General features: G+C 47.1%; 1 protein-coding gene across 3 annotated transcripts in view; it reads right to left on the reverse strand.

Annotated features, from left to right (window-relative positions):
• Window positions 1–26,791, reverse strand: part of NCK2 (NCK adaptor protein 2) — a 152,577-nt gene that overhangs the window by 17,858 nt on the left and 107,928 nt on the right. For 2 of the 3 annotated variants that reach the window (XM_042981067.1, XM_042981065.1), the window contains 2 exons: window positions 24,670–24,911; window positions 3,792–4,513 (listed from right to left, as the gene is read on the reverse strand). In XM_042981067.1, coding sequence (XP_042837001.1) covers window positions 3,792–4,513; window positions 24,670–24,895 — 948 coding nt within the window. In that variant the 5' untranslated portion in view covers window positions 24,896–24,911. The remainder of the gene's footprint in view (window positions 1–3,791; window positions 4,514–24,669; window positions 24,912–26,791) is intronic. The other variant, XM_042981066.1, reaches the window with a different exon arrangement.

Genomic DNA, 26,791 nt, shown 5'->3' on the forward strand with positions numbered 1-26,791 from the left:
ACTTTGAATTTTCTAGAGTTAATGAGCTAGGGATTAGCAGGTGCAGGAAGGATAATGGAATATAGAGACTAAGAAACGAGGCTGTTTCACCTTGAGCTGCTGGGGATAAATGACAGTTACAGATGAGAAAGGAAAGTGGGGAGGAAGGGAGAAAAGATGGTAGAGAACACAAAGAATGAGTATTAAGATTCAGGACAGGAAAGAGAGCCCGAACAGGATAATTTGGTTTGTTCATTCCTTCCTCGATAAAACATGGCTGACAGAAAACACCCAGGACTTCACGGACCCTGGATATCACAGGATGTGGCCATGTTTGTGTTTGTTTTTCCAAAATATGTACTTCTCCTTCCCCAAAAGCACACGTGTCCTAGGGCTCACACTTGGGTATATTTTGTATTTTTCAAAATAGAGAAACATTGAATATTTTTAAATGCAAGATACTGTCAAGCAAGAGCCTAGCTTATTTATATTGGAATCACTCAGGAGATCTTAAAACATGATACATACCTTGAAGATGCACTCTAAAAAATGCTATTGTGCTTATTTAGAAGTCAGATGTCCTGTGGTAACCTCAGTCAGAGGAAAGTCCCCAGCCCAAAAACTGCCAGAGAGAAAAGGAAATGAAAAGAAGATGTCTCCAAGTCCAGCAGGTATGCCCAACGCATCAGAAACCTTTCTGACTCTGGCATGATACGATGTGATATCAGGTTATGGCTGCTAGATTAAGGGCTCACACTGGTCTGGTGGTTGCTTTCAAAGCCAGGCTGCCATCTTAGAAATGCCAAAATTAATATGAAAAAAAGACACAAAGAAGGAGAGGAAAGGACGTGAGAAACCCTGGCAAGAGGCAGAGGTAGTCAACGGACAGCAGAAGATTAATAAGGAATGGATCTGTCTATCTGTCCATCCAGAAAGTTCCTCAACAGCCTCTGGTGACCTGGATATGAGTGAGAAAAGCAGACCTAGGTCTGCTGTTAGGAGAAATGCAGCAACGTCCCTTGGGGCCCCTTGCAGCCTCCCTTTGGCACAAAGCAGGCATCCCAACATCAGAAAATGCCACGTGTCATGGCACAAGCCACTGGGACAGGCGTCCCTGGACACCGTCAGGTCACATGGCACTCTCGAGCTGGAGCCAGTGCTAGTGAGGGTGCAGGGCTGACGCAGGTCCCTTTCCCTCTCCATCCCCCTGACGTCATGCCATTACTATGTCATAGTTCGGTTTTCTAAGTTAAGACAGAATGCAGAAAACCTAAAAAGGCTCCCATAAAAATGGTTAAAATACAACGTAAACAATGTTTCCGTTATTTAGAAAGTCAGCATATTCTCTAATAATCTGAGACAAACAAGACACTGGAGCTTATTCAAGTGCTGAGATGGAACCCAAATAACATAAATACAGGCACACCTCAGAGATACTGCAGGTTCGGGTTCAGTTCCAGACCGTCTCAGTAAAGTGAGTATCACAATAAAGCAAATCGAATGAATTCTCTGGCTTTCAGGTGCATAGAAATGTTATGTTCACACTACACTCTAGTCCATTAAGCGTGCAGTAGCATTACGTTAAAAAAACTAACGTGCATGCCTTAATTAAAAAATACTTTATTGCTAAAAATTGCTAACCATCACCTGAGCTTTTGAGGAATCATAATCACTGAGTGCAGATTACCATAACAGATCCACAAAGTGAGCAAATGCTGGTAGAAAATGGTGCCAATTAAACTTGCCTGTCACAGGGTTGCCATAAACCTTCAATTTATGAAAAACAAATTTATCTGTGAAACATGACAAAGAGAAGCACAAGGAAATGAGGTATGCCTGTATCTCTCCCTCCCTACTGAAAAGGAGTTGGTCTCTGAGTTCAGATAGTGACACCACCTGAGTGTGTTTTTCTTACAGAAAAGTAGTGGGTCCATCCCAAGGCCAGCAACCTGGAGGGCACTCTTCTCATCTACCCTGGCCCCAAGCCCTAGGACAGGAAGAACAATGAAGAGGGCTAACATCTCCACATTGGGGGTTGCTCTGGCCCCTCTGTGTTCTAGGAAGTATCTTCAAACTCAAAATTTTTTTTTTATTTTTTTATTTTTTTTAAGTAATCTCTACGCCCAACGCAGGGCTCGAATTCACAACCCCAAGATCAAGGGTCATGTGCTCCGCTGACTGAGCCAGCCAGGTGCCCCTTAAACTCAAAATTTCTAAATCAAGATTATATTTTCTGACTCTGGATTATACTCATCCTTTAAGTACCCTGGACCAATCACCTTATTCCATAATTGGTTTTCCAGTGCTTCCTCTAAGTTTTGCTCAAAAGAGTTAAAAGTGTGGCATACTTAGCTCTCCTAAGCCTCAAGCATGATCTAAAAGGAAGCTATGCACAGAGTTTACATCTTGTGAGAACAATTCAATCTGATGTCTTGCCAGAAATGATAAACTCAGGTGGGTGGATAAGAAAATCTCAGAGTTCAGTTTTCAGATGTAGTTAATATCCAGGCCCGGTGTGCCTGCCGCAGCACATCAAAGGCGACTGCCAACTTTGCGACCTGCTGACCCCATAAGGGGTCTGGTTTCTACCACCATGGTGTTCCTCCTGCCTCGAAAAACAGATCATAGCTGTCTGTCTCTCAAAAGAGGAAAAACACTTCTGTGGCCTTGATTTCCTCCAAGATCACTCTACAAGAGTCTTGAGTATGCACTTACTCATTGTGCTACCAACCTTCCCAGAGGACACAAAATTACACACAGATGACATACTTACTAGTCTTATAGTTTGCATTTAAAAAATTAAACTGAAACCTGCCAGGACCGATACAATGTAACCACAATGGATTCTACCTACAGAAGAAGTCTTGTTTTGGGGGCGTCTTATCATATCTTATCAAGGCATATCTTCAAATAGATCTACAACACCGGTTGAGTATTTCCACAATGTACACATGAAAAGGTTATCCTACGTGACACTGGCCCAGTTCTTCCAGACAGGCTCAGCCACATACCTGAAACACAAACCCCAAATCTGTCTGCTGCTGGAAAGGGATCTGCTACAAGTCAAGTGGCCCCATACCTCTGATTCAGTGCACAAACACAAACTCCTCTCTCTCAAGCACTGTCTTTTGCTTTTCAATTCTGTTCATAAGTGCTTTAAAAGCTTTTCAGAGATGAACTCCATGGTGCCGCCTGCAGCAGAGATGACCGTAGGACTGTATGGTTTAAAAAGAAAAACCAACCAACCAACAAAGGCTGTGTCAGAAATCAGGGGCCCCTCCTGCTGAGAACCGACATGCCCAGGACCCAGAAAGAAAACCAAGTCAACCACCAGGGCCTGGGAGGGGGGCAGGATGTCATTAACACAATGGGAAACCTGGAAAGAAAATGATGTCTGAGTCTGCAGAACAGAAAAGGGGTGATCTCAGTAGAGCCACCTTCGTGAGCTGAAAACCATTTTACTTACCATCCCATCCGTGAAACTGCACCTGCAGGAGAATGACGGCAACAGCCCCCAGCTGAGTTACTTACACCCTCAACAGATTTAAGTCAATTACAGAGCAGCAACCTTACGCAGGTGTACAGGCACAGCGCATTCGGCTAGCTTGACCGGAGCCTCAAATATTTGGGGCTCTATGTTAACAAGAGCCCCAAACATTCTTTCGCTATTTTCAGCGAGCTCACGCAGTGTGGAAAGGGAATCGAGCAGACCAGCCGCGTTACGCAATATACATACGCAGCCGCGCAGGCGCGCAGTTTTGTCCCGGCGCCTCCCTGCGCGGGGCAGACCTCGGCCACCCCGGGGCACTTACCGAAGACTCGCTGTCCCTAATGAGGAAGTCACCCTCGACGCCCCGCTCGTTGAGGGCACATTCGGCCTGGTGCCGCGTCACGTTCCCGTAGTACCACTCTCGGCCCGCGAAGCGCCCGCTGCACGCAGGGCCCGCGTAGCTTATCTGCGGCGCGTGCGAGGGGTGCAGGGCGGGCCCGTCGCTTAGGACCACCACGTAGTTTTTGGGGACCAGGCCGACCTGCCCCCGGGCGTTTTTGCACTTCCACCACTCGGGGTCGTTCTCGGGCTTCTCGATCACCTCCATGGTCTCCCCCTTCTCGAAGTTGAGCTCCTCCTCGGTGACCGAGCTGAAGGGGTACAGCGTCTGCACCACGTGCAGGACCCGGGCGCCCTGGCCATTGCTCATGGAGGCACCCTTCCGCAGGCTCAGGAAACTGGGGGACTCTGCGGCCGCTTCGTCCACCTCCTCCAGGACGTAGTTGGAGGGAAACCAGCCGATCTGCCCGTTGTAGCTGCCACGCCACCAACCGTCGCTGCACTTCTCCATGACAGTGACGCGCGACCCCTTTACCAGGGACAGCTCGTCCTCCCTCTCGGCCACGTAGGCGAACTTGACGAAGGCGGGGATGTTGAGGTCGTAGATGCGGTCGGCGCCGCCCCCGTTGGCTGGGTACTCGGCGTCTGTGCTGGGGGTTGGGGATGCGTCTCGCGCGCTGGTCTTCCTCTTGGTCTTGCCGAGGCCTGTGGAGACACAGCAAGGGCTCAGTGGGCACGGAGCACGGTGCCAGCCAGCACGCTCAGGGCATCACTGGTGCTCGGACACGCCTTCCCCGTCCCTACGACACATGGGGACAAAGCCACTGCAAGCACACCCTACAGCCACCACTGGAAAAGGTGCAGGACAGTGGCCTTGGGCAGTTGGCCTTGGGCGCCTTTGTAAAAACTGGGAATTCCTACACCTGCTCTCTCATTCACTTCTAAGAGTACTAGCGGCGCAAAAGAGATCAAAACAGCAGAAAGCTAGTTTCCTTCCGAAAGGTGATATTTTTAGATAATTCCTATGCTCCTCAGAGAGAAAAATAAAGCATAGACAAGATGTCTTTGGCCTTGTAGTGGACGGGAAGTTGGACTAATGAACTAGGCAAGAAGCAGAGCTACCTGCCTGGCTCCTACCTGGCTCCCCCTGTGGCCAGCCTACGGCCTCTTCCACTCACGGGACACTCAGGACCTGCCCTCCCCCCACCCCCTCAACCAGCCACAGAACTGCCTGGCAGCACCCTGATGGCAGAAACCAATGCCCTCCTTTCGTTCTTCTCTTCCTGCAATTCTGTCCTTTCCAAACGAGAGACTCCTTTCCCACATGTTGTGATGAGCCAATTAGAAACCCATCAGTTGACCTGTTAAGTGTAAGGCAGAATTTTTCAGGTTGATTCAAAACCCACTAGTGGATCAAAACAATCATTTAATGGGTTGTGACCAGCTTGTGTGTGTGTGTGTGTGTTGAGTTGTTTGGTTTCTTTAAGGGAAGAAGAAAGAAAAATCTGCCTCAAGCACAGTATCATTGTTTCAGTTACATAAGGGAGTTAAGTGCTGAGTTGTAATGTGAACCTTCTTTCTTCCTGTGCATGGGGAAAACTGTGTGAAAAGCCCTAAGGGAACAATGTTTCAGCCTGGTTAACATGCACAAAGCTCTGGAGCCTTCTTGAGAAGTGAGCCTAGGGGAGGAGGGCACATCAGCGCCCAGAGCCACCGTGTGCCACTAGACTGGTTGGTCAGGGCCATGTCCCCCAGCTTTTCCTAATGGATGGCTGCCTGCCCACCAGCCCTGCACAAGCCCCTAACTTAGTGTGGAGATTTTCATGGTACAGAAGCTGTGGCCACTTGCAGATTTTTTTTTCCCCTCAAAATGACACCAAAGCACTTTTATGGGTAACTTGTACCTCTCTCTCATTTTATGCCTTCAACTGGAGTAAAGACAGAATGATCCTTTGCTTCTATTCCCCTGCTGAGTGGACAGAAGTTCAAGAGGAACACAACACTGGCTTGTGATCCTCCTCTGCTGTGGAGAGTTGTGCACTGCTTTCTATGGCCGACCCACCCCTGGCTAAGACTCCACTGCCCTGGGACACGTGCCGGGCTCCGCACCACCAGCTGGGCCCTGAGCGGAAAGGCATTCGGACATCACAGGTGGGGTGACAGCACAGCGATGTGAAGCGGTCACTTACAGGCATTTCAAGTGAACACGCAGATTGTTGAAACAAATGGCTTTGGCGGTTTGTTGTTGTTGTTGTTTGTTTTTTATACCACAGCATTTTCAGTGTGTAGGAGACACGAGAGTAAACCAGGATATCAGACTAAGTTAAAATTTTAGATTTCTACTTACAAGTTAACTTGCTTTACATGAACACATGAACCTCTAAATAATCAAATGAGTCCTTCCGTATGATTTCAAACCTAGGTTAGGTTAGCTACATGTGAGAGTGCACTGGGGTGATTCACTAGCTTCAGAATCCAGAAAGCAGACAGTTCACGGAAGTACACTTCTGTCTCGAAGGCCCGGGCACCAGGGTATTTATTCTAAGCCTCATCACCTCATCAAGGAGTCAGCATGCTGAGGCAGCCATGACCAGGCAGAGGACAGTTTTTATTGGTAATGAACACTTCAAGAAATAACATTTACAAGTAACTTTCTAAGACACCTTTTCAAGTTTGTGAGTAATGACAACTACTTAAGAAAATACGTACAGAAGAGCAGGGTTTAGAACATTCATTGGCACAGAAAGGTGTCAAAGTCAGCAGAAAAGACAACGTAAGACTTTAGACCTCGTAATACACTGTCGGAGACACTTTACAACCGACTTACGAATACAGCACTTTGCGGACTCTTTTCAAGCACAAAATAATCACTTTAGCCATCAAGTTTTTACCAGGCACCTTCCCAGACTTTGGGGAGACCAAGAAAAACAAGACAGGCATGCTTCCTGCCCGTATGGAGCTTACGTTTTTCTATCAAGACCGGAATATCCCACATAGCAACCACACCATGGAAAACTAATCTGCTTTGCTCTACTGTGACCCAAATAGTCTTTGAGGCAACTCTGGAAAGGGGGGTGGGGTGGGCGGGGGATGGACGGCAGCACAGTGACTGACAGCACAGCCCAGAGGAAAATCCCGACTATGCCACTTACTAGCCAGAGCTCTTGGGCAAGTTACTTAATCTGTGTCTTTCTTCTCTTACCCATATAACGTGGACAACAATGGCACTGTATCCTTGTACTCCGGCTGCCATAACAAAGTACCACAGACTTGGGTGGGGGGGGGGGCAGTGCTTAAACAACAGAAATTCATATTCTCATAGTTGTGGGGCTAGAAGTGAAAAGATCAAGGTGTCCGCAGGGTTGGTTCCTTCTGAGGCCTCCCTCCCTCCTTACCTTGCAGATGGCTGCCTTCTTACTGTGGGCTTCCCTTTGTCGTATGCCGGTGTCCTAATTCCCTCTTCTTACAAGGACACCAGTCACACTGGATTAGGGCCCACCCTAAAGACCTCATTTTAATTCAACTGCCTCTCAAAAGACCCTGTACCAAATCCAGTCACACATGGATTTACTGGGGGTTAAGACTTCAACATATGAATTGAAGGACATAATTTAGCCCCTAACAGGTACCGGAATTCGGACTGTAATATAAAGCACAAGAAGTGCTCTATGAATAACAATTGGTACTCTCACTGAGTTGGGGCTTTGAATTTCTTTTTTCCCCAGAAAGGTGTTTTACCAGGAGAGGGCCAAAGTCCTCTTTGAACACTTTTGGCAACAACCTTACCAGTGCCAGATGGCCACCAAAATAGAAAGCTTGCCTGTCAAGCTTTTGGCACCCGGGAAACATTATTCCACAGGAGCAATGTCATAGGTAGCTGCTGATGCAGTGAAATTCAAGAGACAGGTGTCTGGGAATAGGGAGGAACCTGACCCTACTGACATCTACCTTATTGGAACGCTCACAACAGTCCTGTGACAAGGTGAGCATCCCCCCCGTTTCTGCAGGTGGGGAAACTGAGGCGGAAACGGATCGGGGAACTGACCCAACACATACAGCCAGTGGAGTGGCACTGACTCGCGCACCAGTAAAAGCCTGTTTAATCCATAATAGTCAAGAGGCACACTTCTGTTAAGAGGCTGATGCGTAGCAGGATTCCTGTGGCAAATGCATCATGATCTTCACGTGATTTCTATGGGAAATGCAACAGGACTATGGGGGGGGGGGGTCGTCAAAAATCCATCCTCGCTTTCAGTACCAACCCTCCAAAGAAGTGATGGACCTTTCCTCTGATTCTAGGGAATGGAAATGGCCCGCGTCTCCAGGCTGAAGTGGGGCTGAAGTTTAGGGAATGAAGATTTGGGATAAGAAATGTATCATGAGTAGCCATGAGGCCATGTGACCACTGCCGTGTGATCTCAAAGGCGCAAAGGGAAATTTCTGAATGCAGAACAGGCACAGTGGTTCATGGACGTCTCACAAAGATGGCTCTGCTGCCATGCCTGCCAGCCCCAAGCCCTGAGCCACCCCATGGTGTCCAGGCTCCATGCGATGTTTCTAATTCAAAGGCAAGTCTGCTACCTTTTAGGGAAGGAAACAGGGTGGGCATTCCTCAACTCCACTACTCTTCTTGTGGCTATTTTTTCCACATATCTTCTGCTTCATTTCTTTTTTTTTTAATTTTTTTTTAACGTTTATTTATTATTGAGAGACAGAGAAAGACAGAGCATGAGCATGGGAGGGGCAAAGAGAGGAGGAGACACAGAATACGAAGCAGGCTCCAGGCTTTGCGCTGTCAGCACAGAGCACGACGCGGGGCTCGAACTCACAAACCGCGAGATCACGACCTGAGTCGAAGTCGGATGCTTAACCGACTGAGCCACCCCCTGGCCCCTCTTCTGCTTCATTTCTTCTTTCATTATAGTCATACCACCTACTTCTCTCTGTTGTAGCAAAAACACCTGGAACTCCAATGTGTGGTTTTGATTTTCCAACAAAGATAACGTGATCTTTTTTCCCCTCTTACAATTTTATTGATTTTCCCAACAGGACTGGCAGTCTCTGGCAATCCTTACCTACTGTAAGTAAACAGTAACTAACCAAATGTTAATCAGACTTCTCCTCACACTGTCTCTGTACCATATTTTGGAAGACCACACTTTCCCATGAGGCATGCTCCCCTTGGCCTCTCATGAATTCCTGGGGTGGCCTGGGGATCGAGGAGCCCTGCTCCCAGCCCGGCCACACCCCACCACGCTGGGCTTCTGAGGCATGGAGGAGCACTGGTTTGTTTCAGCAAGATTTGGCAGGACCTCTAATGATATGCTTTTCCTCCAGTTCTCCAGTTAATCATAAAATCCAACTGCACGGAATTTATTTGATGCTTGAGCGTTTTGGTTGGAGGTTTTGCCGCACTGTGCTCTGCGTGAATCGTATTACAGATGGGAGTATCTAGAATGGGACCGTCAGAAAATCTCTGCAATTGCTGGCATGCCGTACCGGGCGACGTTAAGCAACATTTTTTTTCACAAGGTAATGACTTTCTCTACAGCTTGTTCAATAATGTATAAACTGCAACACCTTTGCGCTAAGAAAGAACAAAGAACGAATGGAAATCGTTGTAAAAAAAAAAAAAAAAAGACAAAAAGACAAAAAGAAAAAGACGCTGTCTCACGTGGCATGTGCTCAGGAGTGACCAGGATTTTAACTTCTACGTTAAAGATCAGGCTCTCAGAACAACTGGAGTCCACAGCGCCCCTGGTCCCCTAACTCACTCCCTGGCCCTCCGGCAGCTCCAATGCTCTCCTCGCTCCACCAGTGGCCCCGGGCAGGAGGGTGCCAGACAGTGCACTCCACATACCAGGACGGGCGAAAGTCTTGGTGAGAGTGAACGCTCACCCAGGACTCCGGGCCAGTTAGCGGTCAGGCTGGACAGCAAGGGCGCGGACCCCTGAGCGCAGGGCTGCCTGGGATGGATGGGTCTGCAGCCGAAGATATGAACAAGCTCCTTGACCGAGCCGCCTCTGTAACTGTTGCGTTACAGACCAGCCACAATTTGTTCAATGGGCTTTATCTGCATCTCGTAAGAGTAATAAAATACTATTTTAAGTGGCAAACGGGAGTTGGATCGCAAAGTAAACTATACTTTTCAGCTTTTATGAGGATTTTCTCGCCCCAAGCTCCGGATCTCTGATTCTGAGTTACATTTTCATTGACAATAATAAGCACATTTTAAGTTTCTTGAATAAAATTACTTACATTAAGGACAGAGTTCTAATAAAAGCTGGAATATGTCATACATTATTAATGTTGGTGATTTTAAAGTCAAAATCTTTTAAATACTCCTTTTGAGATAAAGGGATGTTATAACAGACGACTTCAAAATATGCTCTGTCACCTGCCAGCTGGAGTTCTGGGGATTTAAGATAAAATGTCAAACAAATTTGATAGTTCAGAAATATATTCAAGCTGATCTATTTAGGCACTGTGCACCCAAGTTTTAGGAGATGTATGGCAAAGATTTTATTTTTGTTACTAATGAGAACTGTAACATAAACCAGATTTAACTAGAAAGCTTCCTTGGTCCTAAATAAATGGTCCTAAAACGCCATTTATAATAAGACTGGAGGTCATTAATTTGTGGGGATTTCCCCCATTAGGGTTAGGGCCTATTATTAGAATCAACTAAGACTGACAACTTTTATTATTAAATGCTAAGGAGATCTGACAAGGTTTGATTAAGGTATAAAATGTCTAAAGTAACTTCTCATATAAAGTTAGGATAGGTTTAATATTTGGCTTCTAATAGCTTTTTGCGTTATTATATGTGTAATTACCTTGTGTCTAGTTTTTTGGTACCTATGCTGGAAGATTAGCTTCCACTATTCAGAAAATATCCAGTGCCAAAATTTATGATCAAAATATTTGATATATAAAGGGGAAAAAACCCTCAAATTTACTAAATTTCCAATGTTTTGAAGGGTGACCAGGTGAAAGGCAATAAGGTGGTCCTCTGTTGTTTTAAACTGTTCAGTATCCTTTATCCTTCCTCTTATTCAACAAAACTCCTCTTCGTGTGGCTTCAGCAGGGCCACCCCTACCCCATCAGGCCATGGTTGGGGGGACCCATGACTCAGACCTGATGCAGCTCAGACCCGGCTCCCCTCACCTGGAGTTGCCCACATTTGTCACAGTCTTCAAAGAATGGAGCGCTGAGCAGGGATGAGCCCCAGAAAGAGAGACAGAACTTGAATGATATGAGTTGAGGCCCTGGATCCAACCATACTTCCTAATGATGTGAACCAATGGATTCCCTTTTGAAATTTTCCTTTTTTTTTTTTTTTAACCTTGTCTACTTTTGAGTTGATTTTCTGTCTCTTCAATTAAAGAGTGTTGAAAAAATATAACTACCCATCCCCCACTCTCACTCCTCGTCACCCATCCCACTTCCTTCAATATGCCAAAGTGTTGATTCCCACTTAGCAAGGTGGCATACTTGGGTGACTAAGTCAAAAAGAATACAGTCATAGTTTGGGAGCACCCAGGTTTGAGTATGGGGGTGAGGGTGGGATGGTGAGGATAGGGACTGACATTACCGTGACGTCACAGTTAACTGCCAGGCTGGCACCCCTGCTTTCTAAGCCCAGAGAATCTTGGATTTAAAACGCTTACTGCAACAGCCATCATGAGACATGTGAGACACTGTGTGGCCACAGACATCAGGCTTAACGGACCGGCACGATCGAACCGCATTCTAATGGGGGATAGCATATTTGACTTAGGATGGGCCCAAATGAATTCAGGCATGGGTTGTCAGAGAAGCCCCAAGGACAGCTCAAGAGAGGGGAGCAGCCTCTTCAGTGCAACTGATTTCAGACAAGGCCATTATCTAAGTCAAAATAGACTCTAGCATAAATGCCCTCACTCAGCTGTTTCACTCAGCATCTGTTCCCTTTGTCTCACAGAGGCTCAAGCTGCTGACCATGGTTGAGCTCAGAGGAGGACAGGAAGTGCGTGGGGCAGAGGAGACAGGCTTCACAGGGCTGTGAGGAGAACCTGAAGGAGGCCTTGGGGGCCACGCTATGGAGAAGAAGTGGGAGAGCGGGATGTGGGACGAGATCGGGGGCTAGGCCACACTGGAGCAGAGACATGTACAGTTGAGGCCCAGAAGAACTGTGTTCAGCAAAGCGAACAACCCACCACCCTAATTCTCTTCTGAGTGTGCCACTGGGAGAAAAAAATTCTACCTGGCATCGCGACTCGCCATTAGAAACTGGATACGCTGAATGAAGGGGAAATACTGCATTCCCAACCGCTTCCGAGACAAAGGACTAAATGCATCCTTGGCAGCTTTTGTGTCTCTTTGGGCAACAACTTCACTTGCAAAAAATCCTGGCCTTACTGCCATTGCTGTTGGGTGCCACATTTCCATCCTCGCTCTGTAAGGTTTGACAACAAGCCGGGAGAATATATCCTTTTGACAGCCAGGCTGTGCTAGAAACAAAGGAGGCTGGAGTATAAAGTTGGCTCGGATACTTTCTTCCTCTAGTAGTCTGAATCTAGCTTTTAAAAATGACAACGAAGGTTTTTTTCCCAAAGGCTTAGTCAACCTGTATCTCCGTGACCAGATCGTAGGCAATATGACCCATGGGAAACACCGCGGGCTCGTGGGCAGGACTCAGGGGCGGTGAGTAACTAACTCCCTGTGGGTCTTCCCCCCACAGCAGAGCGAGAGCTGATCCCAAAGACCCACTCAGCACTAAAATCCATAAACACTAAAATAACGTCCCGTCATCCCACACACACCCTTGTAGTACTCACCCACCTCGATTTCAGCGCCCGCCTTACTGCTTCATTTATCTCCCTGAGAAAGACTGTGTTTAGTCATTCTGTGGCCTCAGAGCCTGACATTCAGTAAAGTGTTTGTTCAGGCAAACTTCACTTCCCATCTCACTGCCACTAATCCATATGTACTGATCAGTCCTTCCCAACTGATCTCTCCAATGACATGCACCTATATTGCCAGGAGTGTGTTGTTGTTTTTTTTAAGTTTATTTTGGGGGGGAGAGAGAGAGAGAGAGAGCGAGCAAGCATGGGCACGCACAAGCAGGGGAAGGGCAGAGAGAAGGAGAGACAGACTCCCAAGCCCAATGCAGGGCTCGAACTCACAAACGGTGAGATCATGACGTGAACTGAGATCAAGAGTCAGACACTTAACCGACTGAGCCACCCAGGCACCCGGCCAGGAGTGTTCACAGACTATCTGGAAGCAGACCGAGATTACAATCAGCAAACCTCCCCACCTCAGAGGGAGGAAGGATACCTGTAGATGGAAGGGGACTGCCATACCTGAGGCAAACCCGCACTGACCGGGGAGGGGTCGCCAGCTGAGGGAGGGACAGAGTTACTGTTCACCATCCCTATGCCCTGATGGTCCCTCTTCCGAGGGGCAGCCATCGCAGGAGCCAGCTCCAGAGAGGGGCCAGGGCAAAGGGCCTACCATCACACGGGTCCATGCGTCCAGGGCCCTGAACCACAACTGCCATCCCCGGGCATAAGAAAGCCTTTTCGTGCACGAGCAGGCAGGCAAATAACATGATCGAATATGGATGCCTGCAAAAAAATCATTCAGAGTATAGGATTTTCTATCACATGTGAAAGTCAAACGGTTATCACACATGCCAATGAAAAGAAGCTTTAAAGATTGTAATTATAATTTTTAATTAAAAATACATATTTAGTACCTCTCAACACATATTCCCGATCCATTAGCACAAGCAATTTTGAATATGCAAAGGGATGTACGAGACGTGGCAAGGCTCAGCTATGACATGCTGCCACGTTACTTAAAGTGTCAACCCACTGGCAGAAGCTCGGCACGCGTGCAACTTTTTAGGACCGTACCTGCTAAGTGAAATATGATAAATACATGCAAATGCGCAAGGGTACGGCACGTGGGCGGGGGAAAACACGGACGGCAAGGAGCTGGCAAGGACAAGTGAACCGTACTTCAGACCACACTTCAAGCCAGGCTTCCACACCTACTAGCTTTGGACCTCGATGATTCTACGGCCTCTCCCTACCCCTCCGTTTCTTCATCTGTGATAGAAGGATATCGGTGGCCCCCGTGGGCTGTCAGAGGGCCCAAGAGCTGAGGAGCACACTGAGCGTGGTGTCTAAGACATAGCAAGAGACCAAGCAAAACCGGTCATTGTGTTTATTGCTATTATGACAGCATCTAATTGCTTCCCTTCCTGGTTGAGGACAGTGGCAGGAGCGAGTAGAGAAGGGCACAGGTGGTGCTTTCTCAACAGAGGTGTGCACTTGTCTGTTTTCTTCCTGAAGTGTGCCTGGATGGGGGGCAAGCCTCACCTCACTCCTGCTCTCCAGGAGCAGCTAAGTCACCAGGGACCCCACGATCAGTCACAGAGGAAATGCTCCATCAGTGCAAAATGGGCCTTCACATAGGGTGAAAAAGAAGCCCCGTCTTCCAAGTAAGGATGAGCAGAATTGCTCACCAGCTCATATGCCGCTCTGGACAGGGCAGACACTGGTTACTAAGATGACAGGTCATACCTGCCTGTGCTCCAGGAAGGCAGTCTTTGATGTACCTGGGCTCCTGGCCTCCAGGTCCTTGCTCATCTCTGGCTTCCGTGGACAGCACCCCGCCTGCGCTTGGAGAGGCCTGGCTTTGCCACAAACGAGTCCTGCAACCTTAGACAAGTCGCTCAACTTGCCTGATTTTTGTAGAAAAAGCTCAGACCAGATTATCTCAAACCTCATTCCAGTACTTGAGGGTTCTACAGACAGCCCAAACTCTCAAATGAACTCCACTTTTTAAACTTAACTTTACACATTAGAAGGAAAAAAAAAAACCCATGGAAGAAGAAAGGATTCAAATGGTCACCTTAGCATTTTTCTTAGCACCTTAGGTTAAACATTGTGGATTTAGCCAAGTTAAATTAGCAGCATGAGAACAACTATGGTTTTACTACTAATTCAGGCTCTATTTATAAACACCCACACGTCGATTTTCCAAGTCAGACAATTAACTGCATCGCTCCTTGAAAAACCAAAAATACAAAATCAGTGAGATCCGCTGCAAACGGCCGCCACAGAATGGCCTGCTCTGAGGAAGCACGTTGGCCCCAGGCTTAAAAATGTATGAAGAGGGGCACCTGGGTGGCTCAGTCAGTTAAGCATCTAACTTTAGCTCAGGTCATGATCTCATGGTTTGTGAGTTCAAGCCCCACGTAGGGTTCTGTGCTGACAGCTCAGAGCCCGGAGCCTGCTTCAGATTCTGTGTCGTGTCTCCTTCTTTCTCTGCCCCTCCCCTGCTTGTGCTCTGTCTTTCTCTGTCTCTCAAAAATAAATGTAAAAAAAAAAAAAAAAAATGTATGAAGAGCTACCCTCCAGGCGGCTTCCCGGGCTGTGTGACACCACTGGGACAACAAGGGATGTTCGCAGACACTCTGAGTTCACAGCAGGGCGGGGGGGAAGCACGAAGACCAGAGCTGTTCCTGGGGACCGACTTCAGGACAAGACTTGAGTAAATGCAGGCTGATGTGCAGGAAACACCCAGCCTGCCTGAAACTGACTGCAACCCATCGATTAGATCCCAGCATAGTGTGGGTCAATCAGGAGCCCCACAGGGGCCCACCTGCCCTCCAGTGGCACGCGCCCGGGCAGGGTCTCAGCAGGAGGCACCACAAGAAGGTACAGAGATTTGAGGGGCTCAGCATCAAGCACTGTAGCATCTGTGAGTAAACAAATACCCTCTCTGCACCCCGTGCCTGCCCCCAGGGGACAGATCCAAAAATGTAATAGAGAGAAGGAACATTTGAGACATATGGATACGGTCTAAAAAAGAGAGCCTGCCATATGGGGAAATGCAGTTAGAAGCATGCTAAGAAGATTTTACTTTAATCCCTAGGCATTTTTAGTTCATGTTTCTCTGTTCTAAAACTTAAGGCTCCCACATGAATAACTCTTTAGTCAGGAAAGGGTGTTCTCTCTGTTCTTTAGAAAACTGAAGCAGAGAATGATGATTTTAATAAGAAGCCAACAGGATGCCGGTTTCTGGGAAGCAAACTGGGAAATGCTTTGCCTCAGTGGACAGAGCAGTGTGGCTCTCTCGCACCCACGTGTAACTGCATGCCTGCTTCTCCTGGTTTTCCCAGGGTACAGACCCCTCCTCATTTCCCATCGCCTCTCCTGGCTTTTCTCTTGCTAGCATTCTTTTTAACAATCTGTCTAGTCTCTAATTATCCTCCCACTAATCTGTTGTGAGTTGTTTTACATTTTTGGTTCTAAATACTTGGACGCTTCTGATCTACGAAAACAAATCCAAGTTTATTTTGGGTGGCTGGCACCACAATCGCCGTAGAAGTTTCCATATTATGTGGGCAATACGTTTGGCCGGTCAGTTCTATTGGGAATGAGCTCGCAAGACAGAAGCCTAAAGAATTCCAGATTTAGGAGGCATTCACTTTATGTGATTCATGTTCGTAACAATGGTAGATTATACAACAGGGGCCAGAAAGGTAAACCTGACGGGTTAACTGGACTCCCTGAGTTTTTACTGTGCAGAGATAACTGGCTGGAGAAGTCGAATGCTCAGAATCAAAAGGAGTTAATAGGTGATGGGGATTAAGAAGAGAGAGAGTTTGTCATGATGAGCACATGTATGGAAGTGTTGAATCACTATATTGTACACCTGAAAACTAAGCTAACACTGTATGTTAACTATATGGGATTTAAAAAAAAAAATCAAAAGGAGTTTTCCCTTAACGTTTTCACGTGTTACATACAAACTTTCCACGGGGGATGGTTCGGCTTTGCCCTTTTCTGAAACCAAGAACTGGTTCCTCGGAGAGTGACACAGCTTCAGAATCACATTTAAGTGGCTTCCAGGCAGATCAACAACAATTTTCTTATTCTCGAAGAACATCCAACCCAGGAACAAAAACTACTTCTAGGACAGAAGCACCATAAAGAGTCAGCTTCTCCTCTTACCCAGTTGACAGAATATATAGAATTCAGTGAGCACCCCGACCACTGACGAGCCAAAGTTTGTTGCAAAACTCACTGGGTCAATCTTCTTTCCAGCATGTGCTGGGACCAGGCGCCTTGGAGAAAGGGCTTGATCTTTTCTGGACCAATGGCAATGTGACAGCTAGTATTAATAACAGTGAAAAGTCACATATACGTGTATAGATACTGAAAAAAAAACAGAGGTGATTATAGACACGGGGATGAGTTCTGGGTGGGGAGATCACAGGTGATTTGAATTTTCTCTTTTCCAGACTTTTTAAAATAAGCATGCTATGGTAAATGATAGTGTATATCTGAGCAATACCTGTTTGCAGAGACCTGTGTCTTACAAAGGGACGGTGAGTGGCAGAGATGGCTGAAATATATGCGCGCAGTGGCGGCACATGCTTGCTGCTGGCCAAAGTGCTCCCGAAATAAAAATCAATTTACAGAAAAGGAGACATGTTCCCGTGACATTCTGCCTCTAAATCATTTTAATTAATGGCTCTTGCTCACCTCAACATGAAGGAACGGGGCAGAATTACTAAGCAACTCCCTTGGGGTCAGGGAGAAATTGATGCTCACTCAAGGAGCTGGTCCCCTAGCATTTCAGGGGCCAGAGCAAGAGTGGGAGGAAATCCAAACAGCTGTGCGGGTGGGGGCCCACGAGGGGGTGGAGTTCCCTGCGATCCACGACAGGCAGGTGTTGTGTGCGTCTTCCCCGACCCCTGCTGGATCTGAATCCCCAATTCTAGCAGCTGATCCACAATAACACAGGCTGAAGTCAGGGAGACGTGGTTTGAATTCCAACCACTTACTGCGTGTTCCCGGGCACATCACTTAAGTTCCCGGTGTCCATGCTTTCACATGGGAAATGAGGGTATTAGCACGCCCCTCTTCCCCCTCTTTTCGTGAAGATAAAAACAGAAATGCATGCAGGCAGCTAGCGCGGTACCTCACACAATGAGGCACTCAGAGAGAGACAGCAACTACTGTCCACTCCCTGGAACCATACGCACAAAATCCATTTCGGGGTCCTGGTTTCAATTTTTCTGCAGCATTAGCTTTTGGTTTGGCTGCGGAGTGTGGGGTGACACTTCTTTGCAGGGAGTGTCAGGAGCATGGGGAATGTTGGCTCAGGGAGCCTGCACGCCCTTGGCGGTTACCACATAGCCTCCCGTGGGCTCTCTTGCCAGGGCAGGGCTGCGGTGACAGCTCTCCAAAGGGGACCAGAGGCCTGGGGCCAGTCCTCAGGACGACATACACGCTGAAAGCCCGTCTGAGGTCCCTGACACGCTGTGGCAGAAATGTCAGGTCTAAACTGCAGATCCTAGGTAAAAATAAGTATTTGGAGGCCCAAAACTAAAATTCACTTAAAAACAGGAAGAACGTTGTAACACACGTCTGAATCCTACTGAACGTTTCCATGAGTGTCCTGCCATTGCCTCAATTTCAAACAGGTCTCATCCTCATGGCCCTGTTTCTCTTCCTACTTCCCGAATTCTCTGCTGGAGGCATTCATTCAGGCTCAGAATGCTGGAGTCATCTGTGACGAGTATTTCAGTCTTCCAGCTGTTCCACACCCAGTCAACACAGAGTCCTGGGGGTTTCCTGTGAAATCCCTCTCAGCTGCTGAGCTCAAGACTTCCAACATCACCTCTGGGTTGCTCTGAGGCCTTGCTGCCAGCTACCTATGGATGGATAGGCCCTCTCCAGTCCCTTCCTGAGGATCAGGACCAGGATGCCCCCTGCACACCCTGACGGTCATCTCTGCCCGCCATATGGAAACTCTCAGGGGTTCCCTTTTCAAATGGCACCAGGCTTGGTGTTCAGGGCTGGCATTATGGGACACCATGATCCCTCAGGACACCCCTGTGCTCTCCCTCACCCCAGTCCAGCTAACTCCTTAATATCCTCCAACACAACTTGGCTTCCAGCCTCCAAATCTTGACTTACGTTCTCCCTTCTTCAGCTGAAGCCCCACCTCCTCTCCCAAGTGTCCGCTCGGCCCGGGTACTCTTTGCTGAAGGACTTCACATTCAATTCTCAACAACTGCAGGAGACAAGTAGTCACTTATCCCATTTTACAGATGATGGAGTCCAGGCTCCGCGAGTTCAACGGTTTGGCAAAGACTCGATCTGAACGTGGTGGGGAGTCTCTCTCCTAACCCTCTGCACACTGCTTCCTGAAGGGTAGGGCAGAGCCCAGTTTCCAAGGGGATGGGCAGAGACAGTGGCACTGCTCAAATGAGGCCTGCTCATTTGTGCCAGTGTCATTTCCCAGGTATGACAAGCTTCCGAAAGTCGGGGACTCAACCTTATCCTCTCTTCATATCCCACCAGATGCAATGACGTCCGTCCAGGCTCCCACTTCTGATCCAGACATACTCTATTACACCATGCTGATCCCTACATAATGTTTGCATCCCTGTTTCAAAGCCCTTGGTTATTGTTCCCAAAGGTCACTCAGCAGGGAATGAAGTGGCTCAGAAGGGATTTCCCAGGGACAGAGCAAGGAAGGGACAGCCCAGACTCAGGCTCTGCTCCCACAAATAGGCTGTGCCGTTCGTTACTCCCTGTTCATTTTTAACTGACCACTTGCCCTGGATCAGGCCTGCTGAGAACATTTATAAGCAAAGGTCCACAGTCCTGTGGTGTCTAAACAAAAATTCCCTCACATGCCACACAATCACAGAGGCAGTGAGCTCAGAAGATCACTTCTGACCATCACTCTCCTGATCTCCATTTTAACAAAAAAGCATACATTGAATGGGCTCAAAACAGTCTGGGCTGATCCAGCAAGCAGCAGGGATTTTCCTCACTCGCAAGCTAGTGATAAGGAGAGAACTCTGGATAATTACAGAAGGTTCCGGATTAAGTACTGTGGGAAACCATTCCCATGAATAATCAGTAGGACACGTTTGCGTCTGGTGTTATTCTCATGTTTTTGGCCCAATGTCAGCAGGTGTTCAGCGATACTCTGATCTCTGAAAGGCTGATGCCAAATTTAAGGCACTGTAGGTGCCCAGGCAAAGTGGGGGGACCCCAAGTTGTATCTCCTCTGCTACAAGCCAACTTTAGAGCCTTGAGGTGGTCCCTCAACCACTCATGTCTGTCTGTTTGTTCTAACGTAAAGTTACAACAGTGCAAAAATATTGTTTTCCCTGAGCCATCTGAGAGCCACTTTCCTACCTACACGATGTTCTAACACTTACACAAGGACATTTTCCTCTACAACCACAATATAACCACCAAATCAGGAAATTCACATCAATATATTATTACTGCCCAACTCCCTGACCCAGCTCAAGTTTTGCTAGTAATTTTTCATCTCTAAAATAAAGGACTTGGTATCAGTAAAATCTCCCCTAACATTCTAACTGCCTGTCTCTGCAACAGAATCTTATCAAATGCCCACCTGCTAAGTCCATATATTCAACTTGCTATAGTAAAAAAACCTCAAATTTGAGGTGAAGTCCCATCTCTGTCCCACACTGGCACTAGTAGTGTGTTCCTGGGGAAGTCACTTAGCCACCCCAAAGTCAATCCCAGACTGGCTATGCCTCTAAGAGCCTTGTGAATTTCACCCATAGGAAACACCCCCTCCTCATCTGAAAGTATTAGCTCAAAAGGAAACAGGGGCTGTTGTATAGCCACTTAGCACTGGGAGTCTCTCTCTGCTCCCAAGGTCTAGCTTGGAATCAGAGGCAGGAGTCCTGGGGCTAATCACTGGCAGGTTGCTAAACGGCCTTAGGTATGGTCACATTGAGACAAATGCTATAAAGGAGCAACCCTGACAGGGGGTGGGTCACCTCTAGCTCCAGATACCTAGGGAGGTGGTCAGCAATGGACATGTGTGCCTTGGAACAAACCCTCCTGAGAAGGTTACTAATAGGTTATAAAGGGAACTGCATAGCTCTGCAGAACCCAAGTCAGCACGTAGACTTAAGGGAACAACTGAGAACAGCATTAACCTTTGGGGCTTTGCTGGATCCCAGCTGCTGTCGCAAAGTGGTAACAAAAACCGTTCTTCAGTAGTCTGAAGGAAAATCTTTGAAAAATACCTCCCTGGAAGCAGCTTCCCCATCTCAAAAGATTTAGCACGGTGCTTTAAAACACCTAACCCGCGTAATTTAATAAGCTAGGCTGCAATGTCAAGGCCAGACTGTAGACCAGGAACGCTCCGCTCCTCAACTGCTGAGCAAAGAGCTGCACAGTCTGAGCCCTTCAAAATATCAACTGGGCTCTGCCAGCAGAAAGGGCTCTTAACAATTGCCCCTTGTCATCTGTGGAAAAGTTCTCTGACTATTCATGATCATAAGTTAAATACAAGAGGAGATCCAGTATATAAATGTTTTGCTCATGTGCAAATAAGAGCTCATATTGTTTGATTTGATTATAAATTATGAAAGGAAAAGAAAGAATGTTAATCCTTTCCCAACAGAGATCTTTTTGTCAGAGGTACTGCTTTCTAGAAGTTACTCTAACCAAGTCGTGCGTGTGATTGAATTGAATTCCCCACGGACCTCAACACAGCAAGGGAGTATAAGAAAGTAGAAGAGGACTCTTACAGAGTTACATTTCTCTGCAACCAGAGACGTGTACGCACATTTATAACACTGGGACTTTGCTGGGGGAGTCCAGTGCTATTTTATTCCAAACCAGGCACCTGCCAGGAAAATCTTACTGTGGATTGAGGAATCAGGTGGACTTCTACAGCAGTAAAAATGACAAATGTGGATGACTCCAGGAGTAGCTACTGGAAGGTCAACACATGTTATTTTCACTCCTTCTAACAGGCAGTGCAGAGAAATTCTGCCGGCCGCATGATCGGCTAGAATCATACAGTAATTGTGAGAGCGCGCTGGAGACAAGAATTTAAACAGGGAGCCACGAACACTTGGCTCCAATTCTTTAGCTACAGGGGCCAGGGGGAGGCAGGACGGGCTGCGGGATGTTTTCTGACCTTCCTGGTTGACAACGATGCCGTGTCGAGCCCGGCTGCGGGGAACTGAGAAGTCACTCCATTGTGATCCTTCCCTTTGATGCTGCTCAAGTGGGCAATGGAAAACTCACACTGGAACACCAAGGTCTCTCTCCGGGCAGCAGGAGCAAGGCTTCGGGGGAATACGGTGAATACAAAACAGAAAGATACACAGAAACAAGGGGGGCATTTCTCCACAGATACGGATGTCAAAAACAGAACCTCACTTGTGTTTTTACAACGCGTGATATGCTTAGCCTAAACGTTTCCAGGCAGATGCATGCCTGCACTGTGACTGAGGCCTGGAGGCGGGGCGGTCATCTTCTAGGAGAGGAGCACACGTTACTCAGGCGGCTCTCGAAGGCACAACGGGAGCCAAGGGGAGAAAGTTAAAGAAAAGCAAACTTTGATTCTATTTAAGGAAGAGCTTTCGAGCAATCTGTGTTCTCCAAAAATGGAATTGGCTGACTGTCGAGGTAGAAGTGTTCTGGCAGAGCTGGGTGGCCATCTGGCAGGGGCGGGGCAGCGGCCCAGCACCCAGCACCCAGCACCGGGAGGGGCCGATTGCGCGAGGCTCCACTAACTCGGAGAGCCTGCGGTCCCCCCGGCGCACAAGGCGGATCGCAGCTGGTGAAGGAGTAGTCACTGAGTGAGACATCTGGCTGAGGGTTTCAACTTGGGCCTTTGGCTTTTCTCCTTCTGCCAAGTGAAGGAGAAAAAGAACAATGACAAGGTATGCAAGGGAACTTCTAGATGGTTCGGGGTGCTTGCTTTGTCCTATTTCTCTTCTGAGCAACTCGTTCAGTTTCTGCGTACATCATTCTTTACTACAATATCGAGGCTGTATTTTTAAAAAATGGATAGGCAAGAAAACAAAACAAGGCAACGATGTTTAGCATCTCCCAAAAAAGGTACTTTGGTGAGGGAGAGGCTGAAATTGGAAAAATAAATAAATAAAATTAGGCCCTGGTATTTATCTACTCATGCTAACTGCATTTCTACCATAGTTCATTAAGAGTTAGAAGTATAGGACCACAACGTTCCTTTCAAGCGACTTGCTTGGAGAAAAAAAAAAAAAAATTAAAGGGGTATCAGGTTAGTGGAGAAAGAATGAAACTGCTCGTGCAAAAAGAAATTTCTGCATAAGGCTCAGAACCTAGGAGAGGTCGTGTGACTCATACTCAGGCCGGTGTCTCATTTCTCTTTCCAAATCATGGAAACAACCTAAGCCCTAACACAGAAACACTACCCAATAAATGAAGGCTTTAAATGGGTCTGAAGATGGGTGACTGGCCCGGGTGGCTAAGTCGGTTAAGTGTCCCACTTCGGCTCAGGTCATGATCTCATGATCTGTGAGTTTGAGCCACGCGTCGGGCTCTGTGCTGACAGCTCAGAGCCTGGAGCCTGCTTCGGATTCTGTGTCTCCCTCTCTCTCTGCCCCTCCCCTACTCATGCTCTGTCTCTCTCTGTCTCAAAAATAGATAAAAACATTAAAAATAAATTAAAAATAAATAAATAAATGGGTCTGAAGAGAGACTCAGGAGACTTCAGGATTGCATGAAACTCAAGATGAATATTTTGCCATGCCCACTACATTCAGTGTGTAATTTTCTTCCCAGTTCCCCACCTGCTTCCCTCCGACCCTACCTGAAACAAACCCTCCTGTTAGAAATAAAAAGAAAACGCTCCAGTATATGCCACATGGCGAGAATACTGGCTTATTTCAGAGCAAACTCTTAAGTGATATCCAGTAGTCTCAGGTACGACCCACATTATACTCCTAGAAGGAGGCGACACTACATTTAGTACATGGCGGCTCAGCTCATGGTTCTTCAGCAAAGCCCTCAGAGTTACCACTGAAGGAGTAACTACTTCAAGTACATCAGATATGCACACAAGGGCAAGAGTGGACACCCTTAACTTCAGGTGATTCAAGGCGGCCTGTCCCACGTCGGGATACTGGGCACGTGGGAAGAAAACCAGGTGCCGAGCCAACCGGGCTGAGCTCCCCACGGTCCCCGCAGACGGCCTCGGACATCACCCGGGTGCTCGCCCACGGCCACGTTAGTGAACGCTGCCAGGACTGTGGTTTCTATGAAACATCATCAATAGAGCAGAGGGGGGAAAAAACCCCACCTGGTTCAGAGCGCTTTCTGTTCCTTCCCACACTATGCATGAAGGCAGCACGGGCAGGATCACGTAAGAGAGAAGAGACCTGATGGGATGACACAGGCAGAGCTGCGGACATTTTGGAGGAGGGAATTCCATTTCAGGAACCTCTAGAATGTTGATGCCAGGAGATGGAAACATGTGCGGGGGGTCCCCAGCACCCAGACACGATTCTGGACTCCAAAGTCTCCAGGAAATGACAAACATGGTATTCCTCCATCTTGATCTCTTTATTTGCAGAGATTGAAAAAAAAAAAAAAAGACAACTAGGGGCACCTGGGTGGCTCAGTCGAGCGTCCGACTTTGGCTCAGGTCATGATCCTGTGGTTCGCCAGTTCGATGGAGACCCATGTCCGGCTCTGTGCTGACAGCTCAGAGCCTGGAGCCTGCCTCCCTCTCTCTCTCTGCCCCTCCCCCTCTCATGCTCTGTCTCTCTCTCTCTCTCAAAAATAAATAAAAACATTATTATTTAAAAAAAAAAAAAGACAACAAGAAAGAGGCCAACTTTAAAACAGACCGTTTTTTTTTTTTTTAACAAAACAAAACACACGAACTAAAATGATGGGACACGCTCCCCTCCAAAAGCACAAAGCTTCCTCGCCACCCCCCCACCGCCCCCGCCATCACGGGAAGTAGTTCAGCGATAACGTGGGACCTAACGCACAGACACACTCACCTAGCGTGTCCTTCAGGTTCTTCACGAGGGAACCCTTCTTCAGGCTGTTCTTCCTCTCCACGTAGTTGGACGGCACGTAGCCCGTCCTGTTGGCCGCGTTCCTCACGCGCCACCACGTCTTGGAGTCGTCCAGCAGCCACAGACGCTCGTTTTTCTTGATGTCCAGCTCCTGGTCCTGTTGGGCAGTGTAGTCCCACTTTGCTATCACAATAACTTCCTCTGTCATCTTTCATGGAGTCCTTCTGCCAGCAAAACATTTGGAGATGCTCATTAGAGAACCAACCAAACACTTCGTCCTGCGCATCAACTTGAGAAATTATGCACTGACAGCTTTTATTACTACTTGGCAACCAGTTTCCTCCTGGGTCTTGGAATAACCTTAAAATGACCTTCTTTCAACAAGCTTTGGTATTTTGTTTAGAAACAGCAACCCTAATAAAACAAACCCTGATTTTGTACATTGGGAAATCTGCGTGCTCTGCCAGAAGCAAAAACAAACTTTCAAAAAATTCTAAATAACAATGCCATAATTAAATGCGTTCACTTGATTAAGTAACAGCAGCTCCTTGTAGCTAATATGTTTACATCCACTTTCTCAAGATACGCTGAATTTTATGAACCTATTTAATGAACACGCACACCCAAACTGTTCTTATAAATTAAAGCTGAAAGCAATGTGGCATCCTGGACTGGCTCCTAAAACACGAAAAGGAAATTAGTAGGAACGATGGTGAAATCTGAATGAAGTCGAGTCAACAGTAACATACCAATGTTAATCTTAGTTTTGACAAACACACCCTGGTTGCGTGAGGTGCTACACTAGGGAAAATGGAGTAAAGGGTATATGGGAATGCTTTGTACTATCGTTGCAACTTTTCTACACAAATAAAACTATTCTTGAAACCCATACACAGGTGAGTGTTTCTAGCAGCTTCACTCATAATTGGCAAAATTTGGAAGTGATCAAGATGTCCTGAGGGAGGTGAATGGATAAACTGTGGTATATCCAGGTAATGGACTATTACTCAGTGATTAAAAGAAATGAGCTATCAAGCCATGAAAAGGCATGGAGGAACCTTAAATGAATGTTACTAAGTAAAGAAGCCATTCTATAAAGACCCACCTACTCTCGGCACACCAGGGTGGTTCAGTCAGTTGAGCATCCGACTCTTAATTTCGGCTGAGGTCACGATCTCATGGTTTGTGAGACTGAGCCCCGAGTAGGGCTCTGCACTGATGGTGCAGAGCCTGCTTGGGATTCTCTCTCTCCCTCTCTGGCCCTCCCCAACTCACTCTAAAAAATAAATAATAAATAAACTTAAAAAAAAAAAAAAAAAAAAAAGAAAAGAAAAGGCCATCTATTGTCTCGATCTCCCAAAGACCCTCTCCTAGACCAAACTTCAGTCAGGCTCTTCTGAATCCTCTTTCCACACGAGGCCTCATGCAAGATGTGCAAGATATTTGTACTTCTGTGTTTGTCCCAACACGTCCCAATTTTAACAAGAATCCTGCTAAGCTGGTTTAGCTAGAATCCTCCACGATCACCCAGGTAATGCCCGACAGATGGACAGATTGCCTTGCCTGCCTTCAGGAAGAATCCTGCCAGGTCAGTTTACTCAGAATCCCTCCTTTACCTCTGATGTTTCCTTCAGTAATTGTCTGCTCATCGACTGCCTACCTTACTCCTCAGCTATAAACTCCCACTTTTCCTTCTTATCTTTAGAATTGAGCCCAAATGGGTGAGGGAGGAGGGTGGGATGAATACGTGGAGCATTCGGTTTTTAAAGTAGTGACACTACTCTGTATGATACTTTAATAGTGGATACGTCACTATACATTTGTCAAGACCCATAAAATACGCAACGCCAAGAGGGAACCATATATGAAGTCATCCCCAAATAAAAAGCTTGTTAAAACAACAAGAAATAAATAATGGTATATTATACATCTAGTTACGTCAGTTCTGGAAGTAATATATAGCAAAGGCATATCACTAAAATGAATATAGTTAACTGCTTCAGCAGCTCCAGACTTTTTAGGCACAAGATGGCCCAGTATTTTTTCCAGGAGAACCATTCAATATTCAGTCCTTCACCTGACTAGGTTTCCTTAAAACTTGGAA

The sequence above is a fragment of the Panthera tigris genome, chromosome A3, assembly GCF_018350195.1.
Source record: "Panthera tigris isolate Pti1 chromosome A3, P.tigris_Pti1_mat1.1, whole genome shotgun sequence".
Taxonomy (NCBI): domain Eukaryota; kingdom Metazoa; phylum Chordata; class Mammalia; order Carnivora; family Felidae; genus Panthera; species Panthera tigris.